The sequence below is a fragment of the Pseudonaja textilis genome, chromosome 12 (genome assembly GCF_049901715.1).
Source record: "Pseudonaja textilis isolate UNSWEBS1 chromosome 12, rPseTex1.2, whole genome shotgun sequence".
Classification (NCBI taxonomy): domain Eukaryota; kingdom Metazoa; phylum Chordata; class Lepidosauria; order Squamata; family Elapidae; genus Pseudonaja; species Pseudonaja textilis.
Window position 1 is genome coordinate 4,509,630 of NC_142001.1, and position 21,403 is coordinate 4,531,032.

Sequence of the window (21,403 nt, forward strand, 5' to 3'; positions counted from 1 at the left end):
TCTGGTGGTCCTACAACAAGACAATGAAATTGTCTTCCAGCGATTTTATAGGAAGAGATCCAACAACAAGTCACTCCAAATCTATCTCCGCCGGTCCTATTGGATAGCTTTCAAAATACTGGTTTCGTTCAAAGTCTTTACTTGCATGCGTGTAATTTCCCTTTAAAAGAGGAGCAGGAACTAAAATACTTTGGGCTTCTCCAGCTCCCAGCTTTGACTCCACACAGCTAGACTACAATTCCCATTAGCTCCAAATGGCTCAAAAACTCGAAGTTTCAGACAATCTGTTCCACCGCACCACAAGGCAAAACATATCAGGATGCAACCTTGAAGGTAAAACACAACTATTTACTGTAGTATCCTCAGAACTCAATTAAAAAAATATATATCTTGGAACCGCCACACTTGTTGTAGTTTTGTTATATTTGCTAGAAATGTTGTATCAATGCTATGCTTTTGGGTGGATGTGTTTAGTATAACAATAGTAGCTACAAGCCTTATCCCCCTCCCTGCCCCTGTAGCTCAAATTGTACGCTGATTCCGGCCATTCTATAACAATGTACATATGGCATGACTCTCAATAGCATTTTCTTTCAAATCAAGGTTGCATATGATTTCATTGTTGTTGCATACCAGGAATGCAGAATGCCTGTTTTTAGAGGCATTTTAAGACAATATCAAGGCCCAGATGCAGAATTTGCTTTCACCTGTTAGTCTGAACTGGCTTTGCTCAAACAAGCAAATTATTTTGATGTTTTCACAAGAAGTTGTGTCACAAAGGCAACTACTCTGTTGCTGATGCTATTTCTGACATATCAGCTAACCAACAAATTCCCGATTCGGTCCATGGACTAAAATCACAAGAAACCAGAGCAATTTGAGTCGCCATGGGCGAACAGATGGCAATATAAATCAAATAAATATATAAACAAATTTAAGCCTCAAGGCCCAGCATGGTTGGCTTCTAATTCATAATTCACCAATAAAGGAGAATATTTATAGCTCACGTTTGAAATGAGGAGTCCTTGGTGCTCTCTAAACTTGATTGTTTTTTTCCCAGATTACTCAAACTAAGTAACATCATCAGTGTTAGTCAACTAGCACCGATGTTATCTAGTTTGGGTAATGAAACATTTGCAAGAAAACAACCAAGCTTGAGAGCACCAAGGACTTCTCATAATTCACTGCTTGGATTAGAAACTGGTTTCCAGTGGACCATTTTCTACAATCTAGAGAACAATTAAAGGAGTTGTTGGGTTTTTTTTTTTTTGATGTTACCTATTTTTTAAGACAGGTTCTCCATCCACACTACAGTGGGCTTCAGCCAATAAGCCAGATATATATATATATCCTGGACCAGTCTGTTTCAAAATGCTTGACCAAAACTATTCAGCATAGTTTGGGGCACTGTGAGAAGCCAAGAGGGAATTTTGGAGGCAGCCAGAACCACCTGCCGGCACCTCCCCAAGTCAAGACCAGCTCACAGGATGATGGGGGTTGCAAAGGTGGAAGGAATTTAGCAGGGACCAGATTGGAGACAGAGACTCGGGGTGGGGGGTGGGGGGGATTATTGTTTCTTGACAGTCCCTCCTGGTCAATCCCACGGGATCTCCCCCACCCTCTGGACTGAGGCTGTAGCCCACGCAATGTGTGGAAAGGATGAACCTCGGCAGGCTCAAAGCAACCGCGATGGGTCGGGTTGGGCACCGGCGAAGCTGGGACGGAGCAAGGCGGCTTTTCCTGGGGGGCCGCCTTGCAGAATTCGTCCCACTGTCGCCTTGTCTCGCCTGGCCCGGGAGAGAGACGCGAAGTCCTTTCAGGACCAGGAGACGCTGCTCGGGTTGAACTCCGGCGGGGCCGCCTTTCCACCCGGCCGGGATCGAGCGCGATCCACGAGGCGGCAACCGGGCAGGAAAGCAGCCACGCCGCGCCTCGACGCTGCCCGTCCGAAGGCGCCGGGAAGGGGCTGCGCGGCCCGAGGGGGCGCACGGCCGGCAGAGCCGCCCCGGGCCTCCTCCTAGCGGGGCGCTTGCTGTCCCGGGGCGGCGAAGGGGCGGGCGAAGCGCGGCTTCGAGGCAGCAGGCTCCCCCGGGCTGCGGGGTCCCGGGGTTTCCAAGGAGGGTGGGGATCCCCGGCCGGGCGGGCAAGGAGAGGCCGGAGGGTCCCAGCCCGACGGGGCAGCGGAAAGCGCCTCACCTGTGCGGAACTCCAGCGTTTGGTCCTGCTCGGCGTCGCCGACCTCACGCAGCAGCAGGACGTAGAGAATCCCGAAGTTGTTGTGGATGCCGAAGATGGAGCCGTGGCACCAGGTGGCCGCCAGCACCACCACCCAGCCGAAGCCGCCGTCGGGGGGCGTGAAGTCGGACACCGCCCCCGGCCCCGGCCGCCTCTCGCGGGGCCCCGACGCTGCCCGGCCGCCGCCGCCGCCGCCGCCGCCCTCCTCCTCCTCCTCCTCCTCGGCCGGCTCCTCCGCCTCCAGGGCCCCCTGCTCCTCTGACAGCGCCTGCTCCTGCCGCCGCAACGCCATCGTCCCGGGCCGGCTTAGCTGCGCGGGCGGGCGGGCCGAGCCGAGCCGGGTCTGGGCCGCTGCTGGGGCTGCCGCTGGGCTGCTCCGCCGCTACTGGCTGAGCTGAGCTGCGGCGGCCGAGCCGGTCCCCACGCCTCCTGGCTGCCCGGCTGCGCTCCGCCCCGGCCGCCCTCAGCGCCGCGCCGGAGCCTCCCCGCGCCACCCGGCCCGCCTCCCGAGTCCGCCGGAGGCCGCCTCGGCCCTCTGGCGCCCGGCGCGGCCCTGGGGCTGGCGAGCAGGAGCGGCTCCCTCCCGGCGCGCCGGGCTCCCGGCTTCGGAAACGGTGAGGCAGCGGCGATGGCCGCACGTGTCCGCCGAGAAGCGGCGCCTTCCGCGGCGACACCTCGGCTGGCGGGGCTCCGGCTGCCGCCCTGTCGCGCTCGGCGATGCGGGGAAGGGGCGGCGGGGGGGTCGCCGGCGGGAACGGCTGCGAGATTCAGGAACGGGGTCCCGTGACCGCCGCTGCGACAAGTGGCTGCTGAAGGGGGCGAGAGAGGGGGGGGGGAAAAAACCCTCGGTCGCCCGGCTGAGGCGGAGTCTCCCGCGCGTTTTGAGGGAGCCTCGCTGGGAGCGGGATCCTCCACGGGCGGGGAGTGAGCGGGAAGGGATCTCGCACGCGCGCCCGGGGAGTGAGGGGCTGGCAGAAGCAGCCCCCCTTTCTCTTCCCCTCCCGCTTTTGGCCTTCCGAGTTGACCAACGCCAGGGGAGCCCCCCGCGGCCCCTCATTCTGGGGGCTCTTCGGTCAAGGTTAGCCGCCCCATGGCGCCTGAGGAGACGAGGGGAGCCGCGGCTGAGGGAGTGACAGAGAGGCCGGTGCGCGAAGCCGAGGCTCTTTGGGTTGCCAAGCCGGGGACGAGGGGCTCCTCCGGGCCGGCGGGGCAGGGGCGCGGGCCACGCCGGAGGGCGGCTGGCGGCTCCGCCCGGACGCAGCGACAGCCCGGCTCCCAAGCGGCGCGTCTGCTCCGCGCAGCTTCCGAGGCCGCTGCGGGCGCCGTCGCTTGGCTCTCGGCCAGACCTCGGACCGGCGAGGTGCGGCTCGGGTTCTCTTTCCCGCGGGGAATTGCGCCGAGCTGCTTGGCCCAAGCCGCGGGAAACCTTCCTTCCTCCCACTTCGCTCCCCGTTGCTTCCTGCTTTCCTTTCGTCTATCCTGGAACTAATGACAGTTGCGCTTGTTTTATGGCCTGTTGCTTTTGCCCGAACAAGGGAGGCGTTTTTAAAAGGGATGTTTAGGAGGCACCCAAGTATAAAGCCACGCCAAAGCGTATACCTGGGCCATTTTCCCAGCTGGGCAATCTTTGTGGCTCTAGAGCTTACTGGACTACCATCCCCAGCAGCCCCAAAAAGCATTGTAGAAGAGTGGGAATGCTGGGAGTTGCAGTTCATCAGGATCTGGGAAAACATGGCTGTCTAAGTCAGGGCTCTCCAACTTTGGCCACTTTAAGCCTGGCGGACTTCAACTCCCAAGCTGGCTGGGGGATTCTGGGAGTTGAAGTCCGCCAGGCTTAAAGTGGCCAAGGTTGGAGACCCCTGCTCTAAGCCTTTATTTCAAAGACCTTCCTTCCTTCCTACATTTTTGAGCAAGGAAAAATAAGCGTCTCCAGCCAGCATTTCAGCCATGGCTGGAAATTTGCCTGGAATCTAAATATGTGGGGTTGGGAAGAGCCGGAATGCTCAAATGTCCATTTTCTTTTACCACACAGGTTTGAAGAGGTGCAAACAGCAGGGACTGTCATAACAGGGGTGGAGCCTTTAGGGTAAGGGCGGAGCCTAACAATACCTGCTGTGGTTGGAGCATGCTCAGATAAGTTGACAGGAGCTGGGGAGCTCCCGGCTCAATGGAAGGCAAGCAGAGATCAAACTGCCTTTCAAAATCTATCTTTGGGACTTAACGAAATCAGGTGGTATTCGTTCACACTTGATTTCAGCCGTTGTTGAATGCAGGTAATCCTCAACCTACAGCCATTCATTGAGTAACCATTCAAGGTTACAATGGCATTGAAAAAGTGACTTACGACCGTTTTTCACGCTTATGACCACTGCAGCATCCCCTGGTCACATGATTAAAACACAGATGAACCTCCAAGTGGCCTCAACGACTCTTTAAAAAGGATGCAGATGACCAGCTATCTGCAAGGAATATCAATCCTTCCATTTCCCACCATGCAATCAGAGCTGAAGAAGCTTCTTGGATGAGAAGTGAAATGTCTTCAAAGAAAAAAAAAGCAAGAATGTCCAGTTGCCAATTGTCACCTTTGGGTCAATGGAGAAAGCTGGATTTGTTTAAAGAGCCGTGACCAAATGTTGTAAAACAGAGCATGAGTTGATTAATTACTGCATTGCTTAGTAACGGGAGTTCCGGTCTCAATTGAAGTTGTAAGATAAGGCCTTTTTCCGCTCCCAGGTTTCCTCATTTTTATCAAAGAAGGCAAAGAAGATTTTTTTTTCACATGGATCATTTAATCATCTGGTTCTGTGGCTCCTTCTCCAGATGGTCCTTTGGTGTTTGAAGCCCAATTCCCACACTCTTCCTTGGTATGGTTTGAACTTAAACTGGTGTTTCTCAATCTCAGATTTGTGGCTGGCTGGGGAATTCTGGGAGTTGAAGTCCACAGGCCTCGAAGTCTTTGAAATGGTTTCTCTGTGACTTAAACCAACACAAACATTCCCAAGCGAGCAAGCACGCAAGAGACAACACACCCAAATCCGCTTTTTTTGTGTGTGTGTCGCTCCCGCTCAGAACTAAACAAGGCCAAGTCCTGGTTAAGTCCTCAGAGAGGAGTCTAGCAGGAAGTGTGATGACAATAGGCTAAACTGGGTATCGAAAGGAGCGGTTTCATCCAGGAAAAAGGGGTTTTGTGCTTCAGCCAAGAGCGCAGCATGGAAATTCCCAAGAGGACAGCTGGACGTCCGGTCTGAGGAGCTGTTTGCAGGGGAAGGATTGGTTGGGTGGAGGCCAAGATGATTCTGACGGAAGAACCACCGTACTACAAGGCCATACTATGAGGCCGCACCACCGTACTATGAGGCATCTCCCAGAGCCTGGATTTAGCCTTTGCAGACTTTTGGGGTGTGTTTGGACTCTGAGGACCATGACCTCATTGTTCCTGCATCAGGTGAGTCAAAAACATCACAACGGTGTCATCCAGACCAATGGATGCAAAATGTCAAAGAAAGAATTAACTATACAGTGGGAAGAACGATGGATTAAATCTACCAAAATCATAGCCGGTTACAGGTAGTCTTCCAGTTATGGCGTAATGGAGCCTGCCCATTATGGTCATAAGTTACAGGTAGTCCTCAATCATACATTGCAATGTCCTACCTCTCAGTGAATACTTGAGCTTCAATCATAACAATACAAGAGCACACAATAGATACAAACTCAAGGTAAACCGCACCAAACTTGACTGCAGGAAATACGACTTCAGCAACGGAGTGGTCAATGTCTGGAATACTCGACCTTGACTCTGTAGTTTCTTCCCCAAACCCCAAAAACTTTAACCTTAGACTGTCTACTATTGACCTCACCCCTTTCTTAAGAGGTCTGCAGGGGGCGTGCATAAGCGCCCCAACATGCCTACCGTCCCTGTTGTATTGTTTCTTTGATTTCTTATTCGTATCCATTTCATGTATTCATATATATATTCATATAACCATCTTTATACTTATACCTATTATCTTGTAAGCAATTGACAAATCAAATAAATAAATGAATAAATAAATAAACTTACAACCACAATTGAGCCCAGAATTTATTTTACTCAGTGGAACATTTGTTAAGTGAGTGTTGTCCCATTTTATGACTTTTCTCGCCACATTTGCTCAGTGAATCACTGCTCTTGTTAAGTTAGTAACTTAGGTGTTAAGTGAATCTGGCTTCCCCAATTATTTATCTTGTCAGAAGGTCGCAAAAGGGGATCATGTGATCTTGGGAAACAGGAATGGTCATAAGTATGAATCAGTTGCCAAGCATCTGGATTCTGATCACAGGATCATGGGGATGCTGCAGAGGTCGTGACTGTGAAAAACAGTCCTAAGTCCCTTTTTTCAGTGCCATTGTAACTTTTTAAAAAATATATATGTTTTATTTGTAATTTTCCTTTAACATCCATACCAGTGGTGGGATTCAAACTTTTTTACTACCGGTTCTGTGGGTGTGGCTTGGTGGGTGTGGCTTGGTGGGTGTGGCAGGGGAAGGATACTGCAAAATCCCCCTTCCCTTCCCTCCCCACCCCACTAACCTGCTTTCCAGCTCTGTTCTCCTGGGCAGGGCAACCAAAGAAGACCCACCCATCAGCTGGGACTCGATGGGAGGCAGAGAAGAGACGGGGTTGGTGGGGCCGGTCAGAGGTGGGATTGGCCGGTTCTCCGAACTACTCAAAATTTCCACTACCGGTTCTGCAGAACCAGACAGAACTGGCTGAATACCCACCTCTGGTCCATATATATTTTGCAAACAGTGTATTGACTTGTTCAATATATTTTTTTACACAAATGCTAGCAATAATAACACAATTAGGTATACATAATCCTAGCCTTCCAACTTCTGACCTTAACCTGCACATCGTACTTATAAGCTTCAATAATCTTTCTTCATGCAGTATGTTTGCCATCTCCTGTTAAATTGTTGTAACTTGTCACTAAATGAACAGTTGTAAGTGGAGGACTCACTGTATAACGTTTGCAAGACCGATTTTACTGTGTTTTTTTTTTCAGCGAATGTGTCCTTGTCATAAGTGGAAACGCTCCAGCTGTTAAGCAAAGGTTTGTGGTTAAACAAACCCGTTGTTTGCTGTGGTGTGGTTTTGCTGTACACAGAAGAACCGGTTTTGGGCAAAACCATCGTAAAATGCAGCCATGTGATGTCCCGTTGCTGAGCACCCAAAGTGCAGCCACATGACCATAACGGGGGCCAGCAACCCTTAGAACTTCGGTTAAAAGTCCCCCTTTTCAGCTAGGTCCTAAATCCAAATGGTTGGAAGTGGAGGGCTACTGTATCACAAAGGAAACCGGTTACAAAGAGTTTTATGGATGTTGCACAACCCCATCAGTAGTATCAAAAGAGACACAAACCCTGCGGTCACACAGTGCCTGAAATGTCATGAAAAAGAAGGACTGTTTTATCGCATGCGGTGGGAATATTTAAAAACCCTGAAAACGGACAAAGGACAGGGCAGAAAAATTTGCAATTTAAATACCAAATGCAGCGACAACTACTAGGTATCATCATAAAATCTCCAGAACCGTAAAGCCTACAAACTTAAAATTTGGCACGTATGTTCCTCTTGCCTTCTAGGGGCTCACTAGGAAAGGATTTTTCAAAATGACCATCAGAGCATTTAGAGTATTTCCTATATTATTATTATTATTATTATTATTATTATTATTATTATTATTATTATTATTATTATTATTATTATTACACTCTGATGCTAAGGATTTCTACTCCCCCTCCCCACCTGAAAAGAAATCTCTTCCAAATGCAAAACACAAGTAGAGGAGTTTCAGATTCACTTTTAGTTTCACAGCACCAAGCTGCTTTACTACAGATCAGTTGAGCTAAGCCACGCCCAGGCTCCTTGCTGTCTCCTTGCTCACACAGAAAATACTGTTTCAGTTTCCAAACAGCCCTCAACTATCTCACACACTGACAGGATGCTAGCCAGATGAATACCGATGGATGCTGGTAGACAGAGGCAGATTTTTTTCCCCCTTATTTTCCTTCCCAAAAACTAAGCCCGACCACATCGTTTCGTAGCGAAGCACAAGCTAGTATTTTCATAAAGCATTAATAACAAACATGAGTGGTACAGCAGCCTAAAGGTAGAGCTCTTGCCTCACAATCAAGAGGCCGTGAGTTCAATCCTGGGTGGAGGCAGATATTTCTCTCTGGGCACAATGAGAATATATCTGCTGAACAAACTCTGCATTGGTGACAGGAAGGGCATCCGGCCAGTAAAAACTTAGCTCTATTCAGTTGCCCAGACTCCACCCCACAGGGGATTATGGGGTCATTAGAAGAGGAGGATGATTAAAAACAAACATCATAATTTAATGAATACAGGCTCACAGCAACCAGAACAAATGCTGGTCACCATTGGAAGAAAGACACCACTCCAACTCCAAAACGTCAGAATAAGTCACCACAAATATCCACCAAAGTTCTACAGTACATCTAAATAGGCTTTGAAATCTGGGAATTCCCACCCAAGCTCGCCTGAGAAGGCTGATCTTCTTACACACAGTAAGTCAACAAGCAGAGGAAAGGCTGATGGGTCAGCACATCAAGGCAAGCTTGTTTGCATTGATCGATTAAATGTCTCCGAGTGGGTGTCAACTCTTAGTTCAAAAATGACTTTTATCCAAAACTGATGGTGTGTCTGAGTGTGTGTATGCGTGTGCACACATGCGCAATGCTGGCTTGGGTACATGTTTTCTCACCCCCCAGAGGTCTCATGCAAAGTAAGGTTCAGAGTGGATAATATGAGAGGTCTGTGCCAGTTCAAAGCAAAGTCTCACATTGAAGCGAATTCCTAATAAACTGAGCGATAGGTCCATGGCATTTGGGGGGGCAGCATATAATGTGGTTGGTTATTACCTTTCTCCAAATTCCCAGTCTAGGCTACAACTTTGGCATCTCCTGGTGGGCTCCCATCCAAGTCTGATTAACATGACCACCTTTTCTGGAGGTCACCAGTTCAAGTCTCTTAGTTTTTTTCCCCAAAGTCACCGGGAGTTGCCAAAAAGGAATGGGCTCTTTCTGGTTTAGAGCTAAGGTATAGAGGCATTTTGCATAAAGCACATTCAGTTTGGCTCCTGGATTAAGCAGTACAGTTAATCCTTGATTTACGACCACAATTGAGCCCAACATTTATGTGGCTAAGTGAGTTTTGCCCTATTTTATGACCTTTCTCGGCTCAGCTGTTAAGTGAATCACGGCACTTGTTAAATTAATAATGGGTGTTAGTGAACCTGGCTTCCCCATCGACTTGACTCACAAAAGGTGATCATATGATCCCAGGACCTGCAACTGTCATAAATATGAGTCAGTTTCCAAGCATTTGAATTTTGATCACATGACCATGGGGATGCTGTAACTGTCGGAAATGTGAAAAATAGTTATAGGTCTCTTTTTCCAGTGCTGCAGTAACTTTGAACGGTCACTAAATAAACTTATTGTAAGTCGAGGGCGTATCTGTCTGAGACCAACTGCAGGGACACAAACATCAAAGAAAATAAGCATTTAAACATATTAATGTCTCAGCAGGAGGACTTTTGGGACCATAACTCGCTGTCCTGTGCTGGTATTCCCAACCACTTTAGCCCTGCATGGATTCCTGCTGAAAACCATGCCTTGCACTTCAGGAGGTAGCAACAGCAACAGCGCTTAGACTTATATACTGCTTCCTAGTCCTTTGCGGCCCTCTCTAAGCAGTTTGCGAGTCAGCCTCTCTCCCCCAACAATCCAGGTCCTCATTTTAGCAACCTTGGAAGGATGGAAGGCGGTGTCAACCTTGAGCCAGTCAGGATCGAACTGCTGATAGCTGGCAGAGTTAGCCTGCAATGCTGTATTCTCATCACTGAGCCCCCACAGCTCTTATGTTGACTGTAAGGATGATCCAGAAAATGATTGACAAGGGTCAGTGTTGTGAACTTACCCTCATACAGGTGAAGTAAGAACAGTAAGAACTACTGTAGCAGTGTTTTTTCAACCATGGCAACTTTAAGAAGTGTGGACTTCCCAGAATTCCCTAGTCAGGCTTTTTTCCTTTTCCTTTTTGCTTTTCCACTAAGACCATGACACCCAAATTTGTCAGCAAGATGGGGGCCTTTTCTTTGCCTGGGTAGTGCATGCAACACATCCAGAAAAGGAAAACGGCTTTGATCACAGCCACCATTTTGACTTTTTTGACCTCTGTCCATGTATAACTGTTTCCTTATCACATGGGGATTGTGGAGGTTCCATCACCTATTACTTGTGAGTTGACCATTGTGTTCCCCCCCCACAAATTATGTTAATGCAAACCACGCACAGCACAATGGAAACGCTCGTGCATGCAATGTGTATAGACTAGTTGTGTCAGCCTGCAATTTTGTATTGCTTTAAATTTTTTGCAACACAGAAAAAAACAACAGCTAACTGCAATATAATCAAGCAGATGAAGCAGATGAAGTGCTAAAGTACAGAGGAAAAACAAGAATATGGAAAAAAAACAGCCAGCCACAGCAACAAAAATATAAAAATAAACCTGGGTTGTTGCCTTAAGCAGAATCTCCATCTATTAACAAGGCCGTTGTTCAGATCGCGATGTGGCATTAACAGTATTTTTCAAGGTTCAGAGATGTTCAGTCTCCCAGGAGCTCAGGTTGCATATTATTATGCGAAAGTCACAAAGTTACCGGCCATGCTTCCACTAAGCAGGTTAATTAGCCAGACAGCTCTTACAGCTGGCCTGGATCCTAATCCCATTTCAGCTAAGGTTTCAATCTGTGCCTTGATTCCTTCCGGTGATTTGGGCTGATTAATGATGATTACTTGCCATCAAGTCAGTGTCAACTCTTAGTGGCCGCATGGAACGAATTTCTTCGTGATGATCTGTCCTTCAGATCTTCCAGTGCTGCGCAGGAGTCTCCAACCTTGGCCACTTTAAGCCTGGCGGACTTCGACTCCCGAATTCCCCAGCCAGCTTCGCTGTCATAAATTTGCCATCATGGCCGTAGAGGATAATCCGTATTTCAGGTACTACCTCAAGGATTTGGGAGTTTGTGTTGTAAGACATTTCTCCTTCTGCAGCCAGTAGGGCAACTTTAATGCTTTTTTTTTTTTTCATCTGACCACCTCTTAATGGTGTAGAGCAGGATCTCCAACCTTGGCCACTTTAAGGCTTGTAGACTTTAATTCGCAGAATCCTCCAGCCAGGGAATCCTGGGAGTTGAAGTCCACAAGTCTTAAAGTGGCCAAGGTTGGAGGCTCCTGGAGCAGAGGTCTTTGTGGATACCTGGAGGAGGAAAATATTCTTTGAAAGAGCTTTTTAGCATCAAGCCAGCCATTGTTCTGAGCAGGAAGGTGGATATTTCCAGGTTTTGTTTTCAGATTTGCATCTCAACCCCACCATCTCGTGGTCCAAAGAAGGATTACATTGCCCAATTTCAGACAACATGCTCTGATTCATACATTGCATAAGCCACAATTCGTTTTAACATGGTTTGTTGGATAAGATGATCCACCACGGTGGAGTTGCACATTATGCTTTAACAACCATGGCATCTTGCATAATAAAGTAAGGCCAAAGCAAACTCAAAATCTTTTGGCTTAGCACAATGTCCTTGAAATCTGGAGCTTTCCAATAAACTAATTCTAAAATCTAAAAAGAAAAGGTGATGTCAAATTCCCTCTGATTTTTGGCTGTCATAGACTAACACAGCTTTCCTACAATGTGCAGAATTGCTTCGTTTCTGAATGCTTTTTAATACGTTTCCTACCCAATTTGAAATACGTTGGCCAATTTTTTCTCTTCTGATTTTAAAACCCCGATGAAGAGACCAATCAATCAGATCAATCAGAAATCTTGCTCTGAAATATAGCAGATTATTATTTTATTTTACTGTTTAAAGATGTAAAAATAATCACCTGGGAACAGCAGCTGGCTGGTAGCAGAAGAAGTGTTGACACGGCTTTTTATGGCTCTGGACTATTTAGACAACATGTCCTGAGTATACACGAGGTCCTTGACTTATAACTGGTTGCTTAGTGAGCATTTGAAGAAACGGCAGGTCTCCTCAGGGCTATTTATGATGTGGATTCAGTAGCTGCCCCCCCCCCATGTGATAACATTTTGAGTGCTCTGCAACCAGCCTGTATTTATGGCCATTTGCAGCCTCCTGCAATCATGTTATTACGATTCACAACGGGTATTTTTTTTTTTGCCAGAAACCGCTATTTAGTTCCAGTTTCGAGCAAAAAGCACCTATTGCAGACAATGGGTTTATATAATGAGTCTAACAACCTCTGCAAAAAGGATTGTAAAATTGAGTCCAGTCACCTATGACTTGCTTAACAACTGGCATGATTTAAAACTGTAATGCTAGGCTAGGGGTGTCAAACTCAAGGTCCAGGGACCAGATCTGGACTGCAGGGTGTTTAGATCTGGCCCGCAGAGCCACCCTGGAAACAGTGAAGGACCAGCCCGCAATGCCTCTGCCAGCAAAAATGGGCTCCCGAGCTCCGTTTCCAGCTGCTGAGGCCTCCTGCAACCCTCTGCCAGTGAAAACAGAGCTCAGGAGGGCCCTCCCGAGCTCCGTTTTCACTGGCTAAGGGTTGCAGGAGGCCATCACAGCCGGAAATGGAGCTCAGGAGCCTGTTTGCATTGACAGAGTGCTCAGGCCACCACAAGCGCCCCCTCGTATCGAGTGACATTGAGCTGGCCATGCCCACTCTGGCCACGCCCCCCCAGCCTCCCGCCAAGGTCAAACACAACCCCAATACATCCCTCAATGAAATTGAGTGTGACACCCCTGTTCCAGGCTCTATTACAGTTGTAAGCTGAGCACGACTATATCAATATCAATCAAAATAGAACTAGACGAGACCTTTGGAGGTCTTCTAGTCCAGCCCCTGCTCAAGCAAGAGACCCTATACCATTTCAGACAAGTGGCTGTCCAGTGTCTACTTAAAGACGTCCAGTGATGGAGCATTCATAACTTGTGGTGGCAAGTAGTTCCACTGGTTAATTGTCTTCCCTGTTAGGAAATTCCTCCTTAATTCCAAGTTGCTTCTCTCCTTGATTAGTTTCCATCCATTGTTTCTTGTCCTGCCTTCAGGTGCTTTGGAGAATAATTTGACCGCCTCTTCTCTGTGGCAGCACTTCAAATACTGGAATGCTGCTATCATGTTACCCCGAGTCCTTCTCTTCTCTAGACTGGCCATACCCAAATCCTGCAACCATTCTTCATATGTTTTAGTCTCCAGGCCTTTAATAATCCTAGTTGCTCTTTTCTGCACTTTTTTGTAATGTGGTGACCAAAACTAGATGCAGTATTCCAGGGGTGGAATATGGCTTTTCCCACCATCCAAGACAACCTTTGCTGATCCTTAGGAGGGGAAGCAAAGTCAATGAAGCATATTTCAGCATCCAGGAGCTTCTTAAGTAAAAATAAACTTGAATCACTGTTCAAATGAGATTGCCAGGCAGCCCTTAATAATTTCTAAAATTTCATTTCAGTGGGATTTAAAAATGTTTTGCCCTTGTGATTAATACAAAGTCAGAAAGGCTGGCAAGATGAAAGAACGTTTAAAAAGAATAATCACCGCTAAAATCCTAAAGGCAGCACCAGTGCAGAAGAAAATTGCCCCGGCCTCTTCTGGGGTTGTGGAAGTTAACAGGAGAGAGTCGGAAAAAATCAAGATGGCTTTTGTGGCTCTGTGATCAAAGCCTGACCCCATTCAGTGGGCTTCTCCCCTGTGGAGACCCCTGCCAGGCAAGATTACCACAGATTGCTCATCTTGGAACAGGGGTCTCCAACCTTGGCAACTTTAAGACTTGTGGACTTCAATCCCCAGAGTTCCTCAGCCAGCAAAGAACTCTGGGAGTTGAAGTCCACAAGTCTTAAAGTCGCCAAGGTTGGAGACCCCTGCTGGAAGCTCAAAGTTGGGCCAGTGCTGCCCCCTGCAGGAATGTCTCTCATGTCACATTCACATTCATTAAATGTCACACTAATTTTATCCCTGGGACTTCAGATGGGCCAGAAAAGACTAGCCAATGTCACTTGGAGGCTGAATTTGGGCCTCCCTAGTCCCAATGCAACCCCTTCCTCAGCACCCCACTAGATTAGAGAATGGCACATCCGCATCACATCTTGATAAAGACCAAGAGAAGAAAAATGCAAAATCTAAAATCTAAAATATTCTAAGCATGTGTCCAGATTGCAAATATAATTTTTTGCTTCATTTGTCACAGCTGAGAAATGCTTAAAAATCTCCATTGTAGGCTCTATTTTGGTATGATCACATTATATGTTGGACAGTTGGTTTTTCAGCCCCACAGTCAGAATTCTGGGGTGATGTTTCACCCCACTTTTACAGAGGGCATCTCAGCACCTATGTGCAAATTGGGCTCAGTCAGTGTTGTCCATCTCAGATGCGGGGGCTGATGAAATCCAGGTGTGTTTTTTTTCCCCAAGATGCCAGAGAAACTTAGACATTGTGAGGGGCATGAGAGATTGTAGCCCATAATATCTGTCCATTCAAATGCCACAATCAAGTCCGTAGTTTCGTGAATATCCTTTTGCTTAATTGAACCGGAGGTTGAGTTCTTCACAGATCTTCTACCAGTCAAGGCACTGATGGCTGTGCCCATGAATGTGGCCCAGAATCTAGAATTGGTCCCCTCAATATTGTTTTCTGTTAAAACATCCCCCCCCCCACCTCCGCATTGCTTGCTTGGAGGGCAGGGGAAGGAAGGAAGGGCCGTGGCATCTTCTGTGTGCTTCTGAGTACAATGTGTTGAGGGTTGTGGTTGTATTACTTTCACTTCTGGATGTCAAAGGAGAAGATACTGTTTATACAGGCAGGGAAAATCAGCCTTGGCAGTTTTTGACCAGTACTGTGAAATTGGCCAAAGCTGATTGACTGAGCATGACACACCTGATGTCACACACTCCCCACCTGCCCCAGTGGGCACCTTAGGCAACGGTTGGAACTGGCAGCTTGTGTACCTGATGAAATATTGCCGGCCAATTGTTATATTTCCCAATGGGTAACAAAGTTGTCTCCTGCAGAGATATGGAGTATTTCTCCTTTTCCTTCTCCTCCTTCTCCATCTCTCTCTCCCTCTTCTTTCCTTCTCATTCTCCTTCTCCTTCTCCTTTGTCTTCTCCTTCTCCCCCCTCTCTCCTTTTCCTCCCTCTTTCTCTACCTCTCTCTTTCCCTCTCCCTCTCCTCCTCCTCTTCCTTCCTCTCTGTCTCCCTCTCTTTTCCCCACTTCCTCCTCCTCCTCCCTCTCTATCTCCTTCTCCCTCCACCGTTGCTCCTCCTCCTCCTCCTCCTCCTCGTCTTCTCCAAGCAGCATCAGGGAAGATGGCTACTGAGGCAAGATACAAGAGATAGACAATGTTGGAGGTGCTTAGAGTTCTCAGAGGTTCTGGGAGTGAATAAGAGGGCTAACTAAGAGCTGGTGCAAGTGTAGCATTGGAGCTGGTTGGAATTATCTGGCCAACTCTGGGATAACCGCTTACCCCTGGAGAGGTCACTGGAAACTTTCAAGAAGAGACCGGACTGCCACCTGTCAGAAATGGTGTAGGATCTCCTGCTTGGCGGGGGGTTGGACTAGATGACCTACAAGGTCCCTTCCAACTCTGTTAATCTGTAATCAGGTTGGATAGAGGTTATTGGATAGGGCCCAGTATTCATGTCTATCAAGATCCTTCTGAATCTTGATTCTATCCCTCAATATGTTAGCAATTCTCCCCAATTGCATTTTGTCTGCAAATATCATGTGTTCCCTTTCCAGATCATTTATGAAGATGTTGAAGAGCACTGGGCCGAACCTTCATTCTTCCCTCCACGTGACTGTTGTGCCATTGAGGAGCATGGATGCAAGGTATGTCCCGCCTGTTGCTCTTGAGCAGAGGACTCATTCTCGCGGCCCTCAGGCCAATTGCGGCCCGCAGGACGATATCCTGTGGCCCCCAGTATAATTTAAGTATAATATAAGTATAATTTTAGTGTGTTCTCCATGTGTCACTAGCTGGCTAAACACTTCTATGTGCGGCCCAGCCTCACCCAGACTCTGTCTCCAGCAGCCCCCAGGTAAATTGTGTTTGAGACCCCTGCTCTTGAGAGATATTTGCGTCCAACTCCTTTTCTCAGCCAACATGACATGTGGGGAAGGAAGGGAGGCTGCATTACACTTGTTGCTGGCTCTCATCATCCTTGCACTTTGGGGAACTGGTCTCAGAATCAGAATGGGAAGGACAGTGTAAGGCCTGGGTGCTGGAGGGGGAAAGGGCTGTCCCATCAGACAGGGGAGCTGCTTGACTCGGTCTTTAGGAACAGAAAAAGAAGTGTGTGTTTTCATCTTAGTAGGAATAGCCGGTCCCCACGTCGCTATTTTTAACACGTAGCGAAAATATACATGTAGGCTGTGGGTTGACAAGTGTGTGATTCCTTGAATTTGCAGAGCTAAATGAGCCAGCTTGCAAGTACACACACACACACAGCACACACATGCCTTACAGTGCAATTCTCCAGCACAGCACATTTCTCTTGTCTCAGCTACATCCAGCATGTTTTTCCCTTGGGTGGGTGAACTCAATTCCTTGCATATTTGACATTTTAATTGTAGTGGAAATGCAGAACTAGAGAAGATGGGCAACGCTTTTTGCAGTCAACAACACTGCTTGTGTCCAGCAGCTCACAGTTCAGAATGAGAGAGAGGACTGGCACTTGCTCCAAATTTACTGCCAGAAACATTTTTTGATCCCCAGAAACCCTGCCTCGTTTTGGAGACCCTCCAGAAACGGGAAGGAAAGGGGAGAGGAAAGGGCACTGGCCCTTTAAGAATGAGGAAGCAAAAAAGGCAGAATGACATACCACATTTCTATATAGGAAGGGAGAAGGAAGTTAGAGAGTGAGAAGAATTGGGAGGAATCCTGAGATAAAGGGAGAAAGTTGGGGAGAAGGAAAAACGGGGTGGGGGGAAACAGGATGTCTGGCAGCATCACAGTTTATTCCTCTCTATACTATCTATCTCTCTGTATCTCTCTCTATCTCCATTCATTTGTCTGTCTGTCTGTCTGTCTGTCTATCTATCTATCTATCTATCTATCTATCTATCTATCTATCTATCTATCTATCATCTGTCTAGTTTGTCTGTTTGTCCATCCATCCATCCATCCTCCTCCTCCTCCTCCTCATCATCATCATTCTCTCTCTCTCTCTCTCTCTCTCTCTGACTATCACTGTGTTTTATCTTATGATTCTTGATGAATGTATTTTATTTTTTCTTTATGTAAACTGATAGCACATGCATCAAAGGCAAATTCTTTGTGTGTCCAATCACATTTGGCCAATAAAGAATTCTATTCTATTCTATTCTATTCTATTCTATTCTATTCTATTCTATTCTATTCTATTCTATCTAACTAACATCTATCTATCTGTAATATAGGATGCTAGCAAACAAAATGAACAGGAAATAATGGAAAAGAGAAGAAAAAATGAAACCCAACGCTCCATTCCTAAAGTGCAATTTAAAGCTTGACCATATATTGACCTGACTTCCCACAATTAACAATAAAAACTCACTTCCGAAATTTATAACCACAGACAACAGGTTTAATCTTGCCCCAAAGGCCAAGAAATTCAGAAGAGGTTTATTGTCTGCTTTAAGGACAAGGTTGGAAAGAAGTCCAGAAAAGCTCCTTTGCCAGATGATGGACCTCTTGTGAGGCAGGTGAGATAGAAATGCAGCCCAGGTTTTGTTCACCTACCATTTTGACAGATCATTGGCAGTTGATCTCCCATCTCCTCTCTAAATTCCCAGGGATTTGGACTTTTCCCAGACAATTCTGCATCCATAAACATTTTGTTATAAAGTGTATGAACTCTGCACTGCTATGAACTGCAACAGCTAATGGTTATTTCTTCTCCTTCTTCTTCCTCTTCTTCTTTTCTCTCTCCTCCTCCTCCTCCTCATCTCTCTCTCTTTTATATATTTATTGATTCCTCTCTTGAAAGTGGATTTATGTCTTTTTTCTAAAAAAAATTCATATCAAAGTAGTACTGTAATGTCTAAAATCCATTCAGCTACAGATCACATATGAAAAATCCAATGTTCTTCATACTTTAATACATTCAAAATGTTGGGTATATAACAACGCATTCTTTTCTCTAAAATTACTCTCCTCCCAGTTCCATTCTGAAAAAAATCTTACAAAATGTGCTTGTTTATTGCATTTCTACAGCAGCCCAACTCAAGCAAGTCACTCTAAAAGACGGCATCTACAGCAGAGTTCCCCAACCCCTGGGCCACAGACTGGTACCAGTTTGCAGTCTACTAGGAACTGGGCCACACAAGTGAGCCAAGCATGAACTGAGCATGCATGGGATCTGTGCACAAAACAACGGCTTTCCCTCAGTCCACGGAAAAATTGTTTTCCACGAAACCGGTCCCTGGTGCCCAAAAGGCTAGGGAAGATCTACAGAACAACTTCAAAATGATGACAATGTTTATTCCCCTCTGTTACATTTCCAGTGTATATAAGATAGCACTCAACCCATGCTTCATATTCTTCAGTATCCAATAAATGGGCAAAAATGATTGGTTGTATCTTAAGACCATAGGATACAGTGAATTGAATTTTTTTTTATTTAAAACTTTAGCACACTCATTTACTGAAACACAATGTCTACTTCTTTGTTTTAAGTTTCTTGCAGGTTTCTTGCTTAATATTTTTCAATTCTCCATCAGATCTAGCGAAGATTTGGGAGCCTCCAAAATGTCTTCAAATAATAATATTCTGTAGGCTCTGGGCCCCTCTAGGCATTGTGACCAGGGAAACAGGAGTTGTTTTGGGGAGATATGTCTGGGAGAGCCTCGCTCTGTATAGAGGTAGTCCTCGACTTACGACCTCAATTGAGCTCAAAAATGTGTTGCTAAGTGAGTCATTTCTTAAGTGAGTTTTGCCCCATTTTACGAACTTTTTTGCCACCATTGTTAAGAAAATCACTGCAGTTGTTAAATTAGTAACATAGTTGTTAATTGAATCTGGGTTCCTCAAGTGAGGTACTAATACCACTCTGTAAAGCCTTAGTAAGACTACACCTAGAGTACTGCATCCAGTTTTGCTCACCAACCTAAAAAAAGATGTTGAGACTCTGGAAAGAGTGCAGAGAAGAGCAACCAGGATGATGAGGGGACTGGAGGCTAAAACATTTGAAGAACGGTTGCAGGAACTGGCTAGTCTAGTGAAGAGAAGGACCAGGGGAGACGTGATAGCGGTCTTCCAATAGTTGAGGGGCTGCCACAGAGAGGAGGAAGGGGTCAAGCTATTTTCTAAAGCACCTGAAGGCCAGACAAGGAATAATGGGTGGAAACTGAAGAAGGAGAGATTCAACCTGGAAATAAGGAGAAATTTTCTGACAGTGAGAACCATCAACCAGTGGAACAGAAGTTGCTTTCAGAAGTTGTGGGAGTTTCATCCCTGAAGGCTTTCAAGAAGAGACTGGACTGCCAACTGCCAGAAATGGTGTAGGGTCTCCTGCTTGGGGGGGTTGGACTAGATGACCTCCAAGGTCCCTTCCAACTCTGTACATCTGTTATCTGTTATCTGACTTTGTTTGTCAGAAAGTCGCAAAAGTGACCCTGGGACACGGCATCCATCATAAATGTGAGTCAATCCCCAAGCGTCTGAATGTTGATCACATGGCTGTGGGGATGCTACCAAGGTCATAAGTTATAAGCCGCTTTTTTCAATGATGTAACTTTGAATGGTCAGTAAATGAACTGTTGCACTACCTGTAGTCAGTCCCACTTCAGTTTCCCAACTTCCTGACGGGCAGAGACAGAAAGGCGCCAAACCAGCAGCTCCCCGTATCGATTGCTACTTTGCCAGTGTGATTTTTGTGGCTGAGAAGAAAAACCAAGTCATCTATTTTTTTATTCTGGCAACAGAAGCATTTTTCAGAAAGGGAATTATTTGACGGAAGAACATTTTTGTCTGGCTTCTTCTTATGCAAAGTCACTGCTAGGAAATTTCTGCATTCATAACATAACCATGAACTAAAGGACACAGAATACTGGATGTGCTCGATAACATGGTTCTTCCCCAAATGAGAATGTTAACTTTTTTTTTTATTGGGATGGTTCTGCATACATGATATTTTATTGAATACCTTATATGACAACTTGTTTCCTTTTTTTTCCCTTTTACCTACAAGCAGCATCCCTGAAGGGAAAGGAGGGAGGAGCTCCTTTCGCATTTTAAAAGGGATACGGAAATAAAACCAAGAAGGAGAAATTTTCTGACGGTGAGAACAATCAATCAGTGGAACATCTCCTCTCCAGGAGTTGTGGGAGCTCCAACATCGGAGGTTTTTAAGAAGAAACCGGGCAACCATTTGTCCAGAATGGCATAGGCCAGGGGTTGGACTAGAAGACCTCCAAGGTCCCTTCCAATTCTGTTATTCTGTTAAAAGGTAACCAGCTGGATCCAGGTGTCTCTGGGTAAAGGCTTTCTATTACTAGCAACACCGAACAGGCTGGATTCACACGCTTTGAAAAGTTTTGATGGGAAGGCCCTTCCCTGTGTCCTAACTGTTGCAACGAAGGACACTTTGCCATTTCTGTTCTGGATTTGAGGTTATTGAGACGGGTGTAAATCCTTCAGCAGAAGGCCAGGCCTATAGTGAACTTTGCCCAAGCAAGACCGGCTTGGTAATTATTTGAATGGGGGAGGGGAGAATCCCAGAAAACCCCCAGCGCAGTCAGCCGGACGGAAAAACATCCTGAAAGAACACAATATATTGTTGCCAAGGAAACCAGAGTTTTGTGCCCGTGAAGTGACCAAGGCTTGAACTCAACTCAAAAGAGACGTAACTCATTTCGCAAGGGGGTTCCGTTTCTGACAGAATCCCCCGTGCAACTCGGCTTGTTTTTATTAAACAAGCCTTTTTTTTGGAACGGGATTTTCCAACTTTTAATTCGCATGAGTTTTCAATGTTGCTAGCCACCCTGAACAGCTGAAAAAAATAAAACGCGCAAAAAAACCCCATTCTGAATTCCAGTTTGTTCCTGGGCAAGCGGGGGAACGGACACCCCCACGGACTGCCAATCTCT

The 21,403-nt window shown here is 46.6% G+C and overlaps 1 protein-coding gene and 1 long non-coding RNA gene across 2 annotated transcripts in view; both read right to left on the reverse strand.

Moving 5' to 3' along the window:
• Positions 1–2,685, reverse strand: part of SLC16A2 (solute carrier family 16 member 2) — a 77,980-nt gene extending 75,295 nt beyond the window's left edge. Inside the window, exon 1 of the mRNA XM_026703111.2 lies at positions 2,197–2,685. Coding sequence (XP_026558896.1) covers positions 2,197–2,527 — 331 coding nt within the window. The 5' untranslated portion in view covers positions 2,528–2,685. The remainder of the gene's footprint in view (positions 1–2,196) is intronic.
• Positions 1–21,403, reverse strand: part of LOC148124756 (uncharacterized) — an 801,081-nt gene that overhangs the window by 748,238 nt on the left and 31,440 nt on the right. The gene's annotated exons all lie outside the window — the stretch shown is intronic.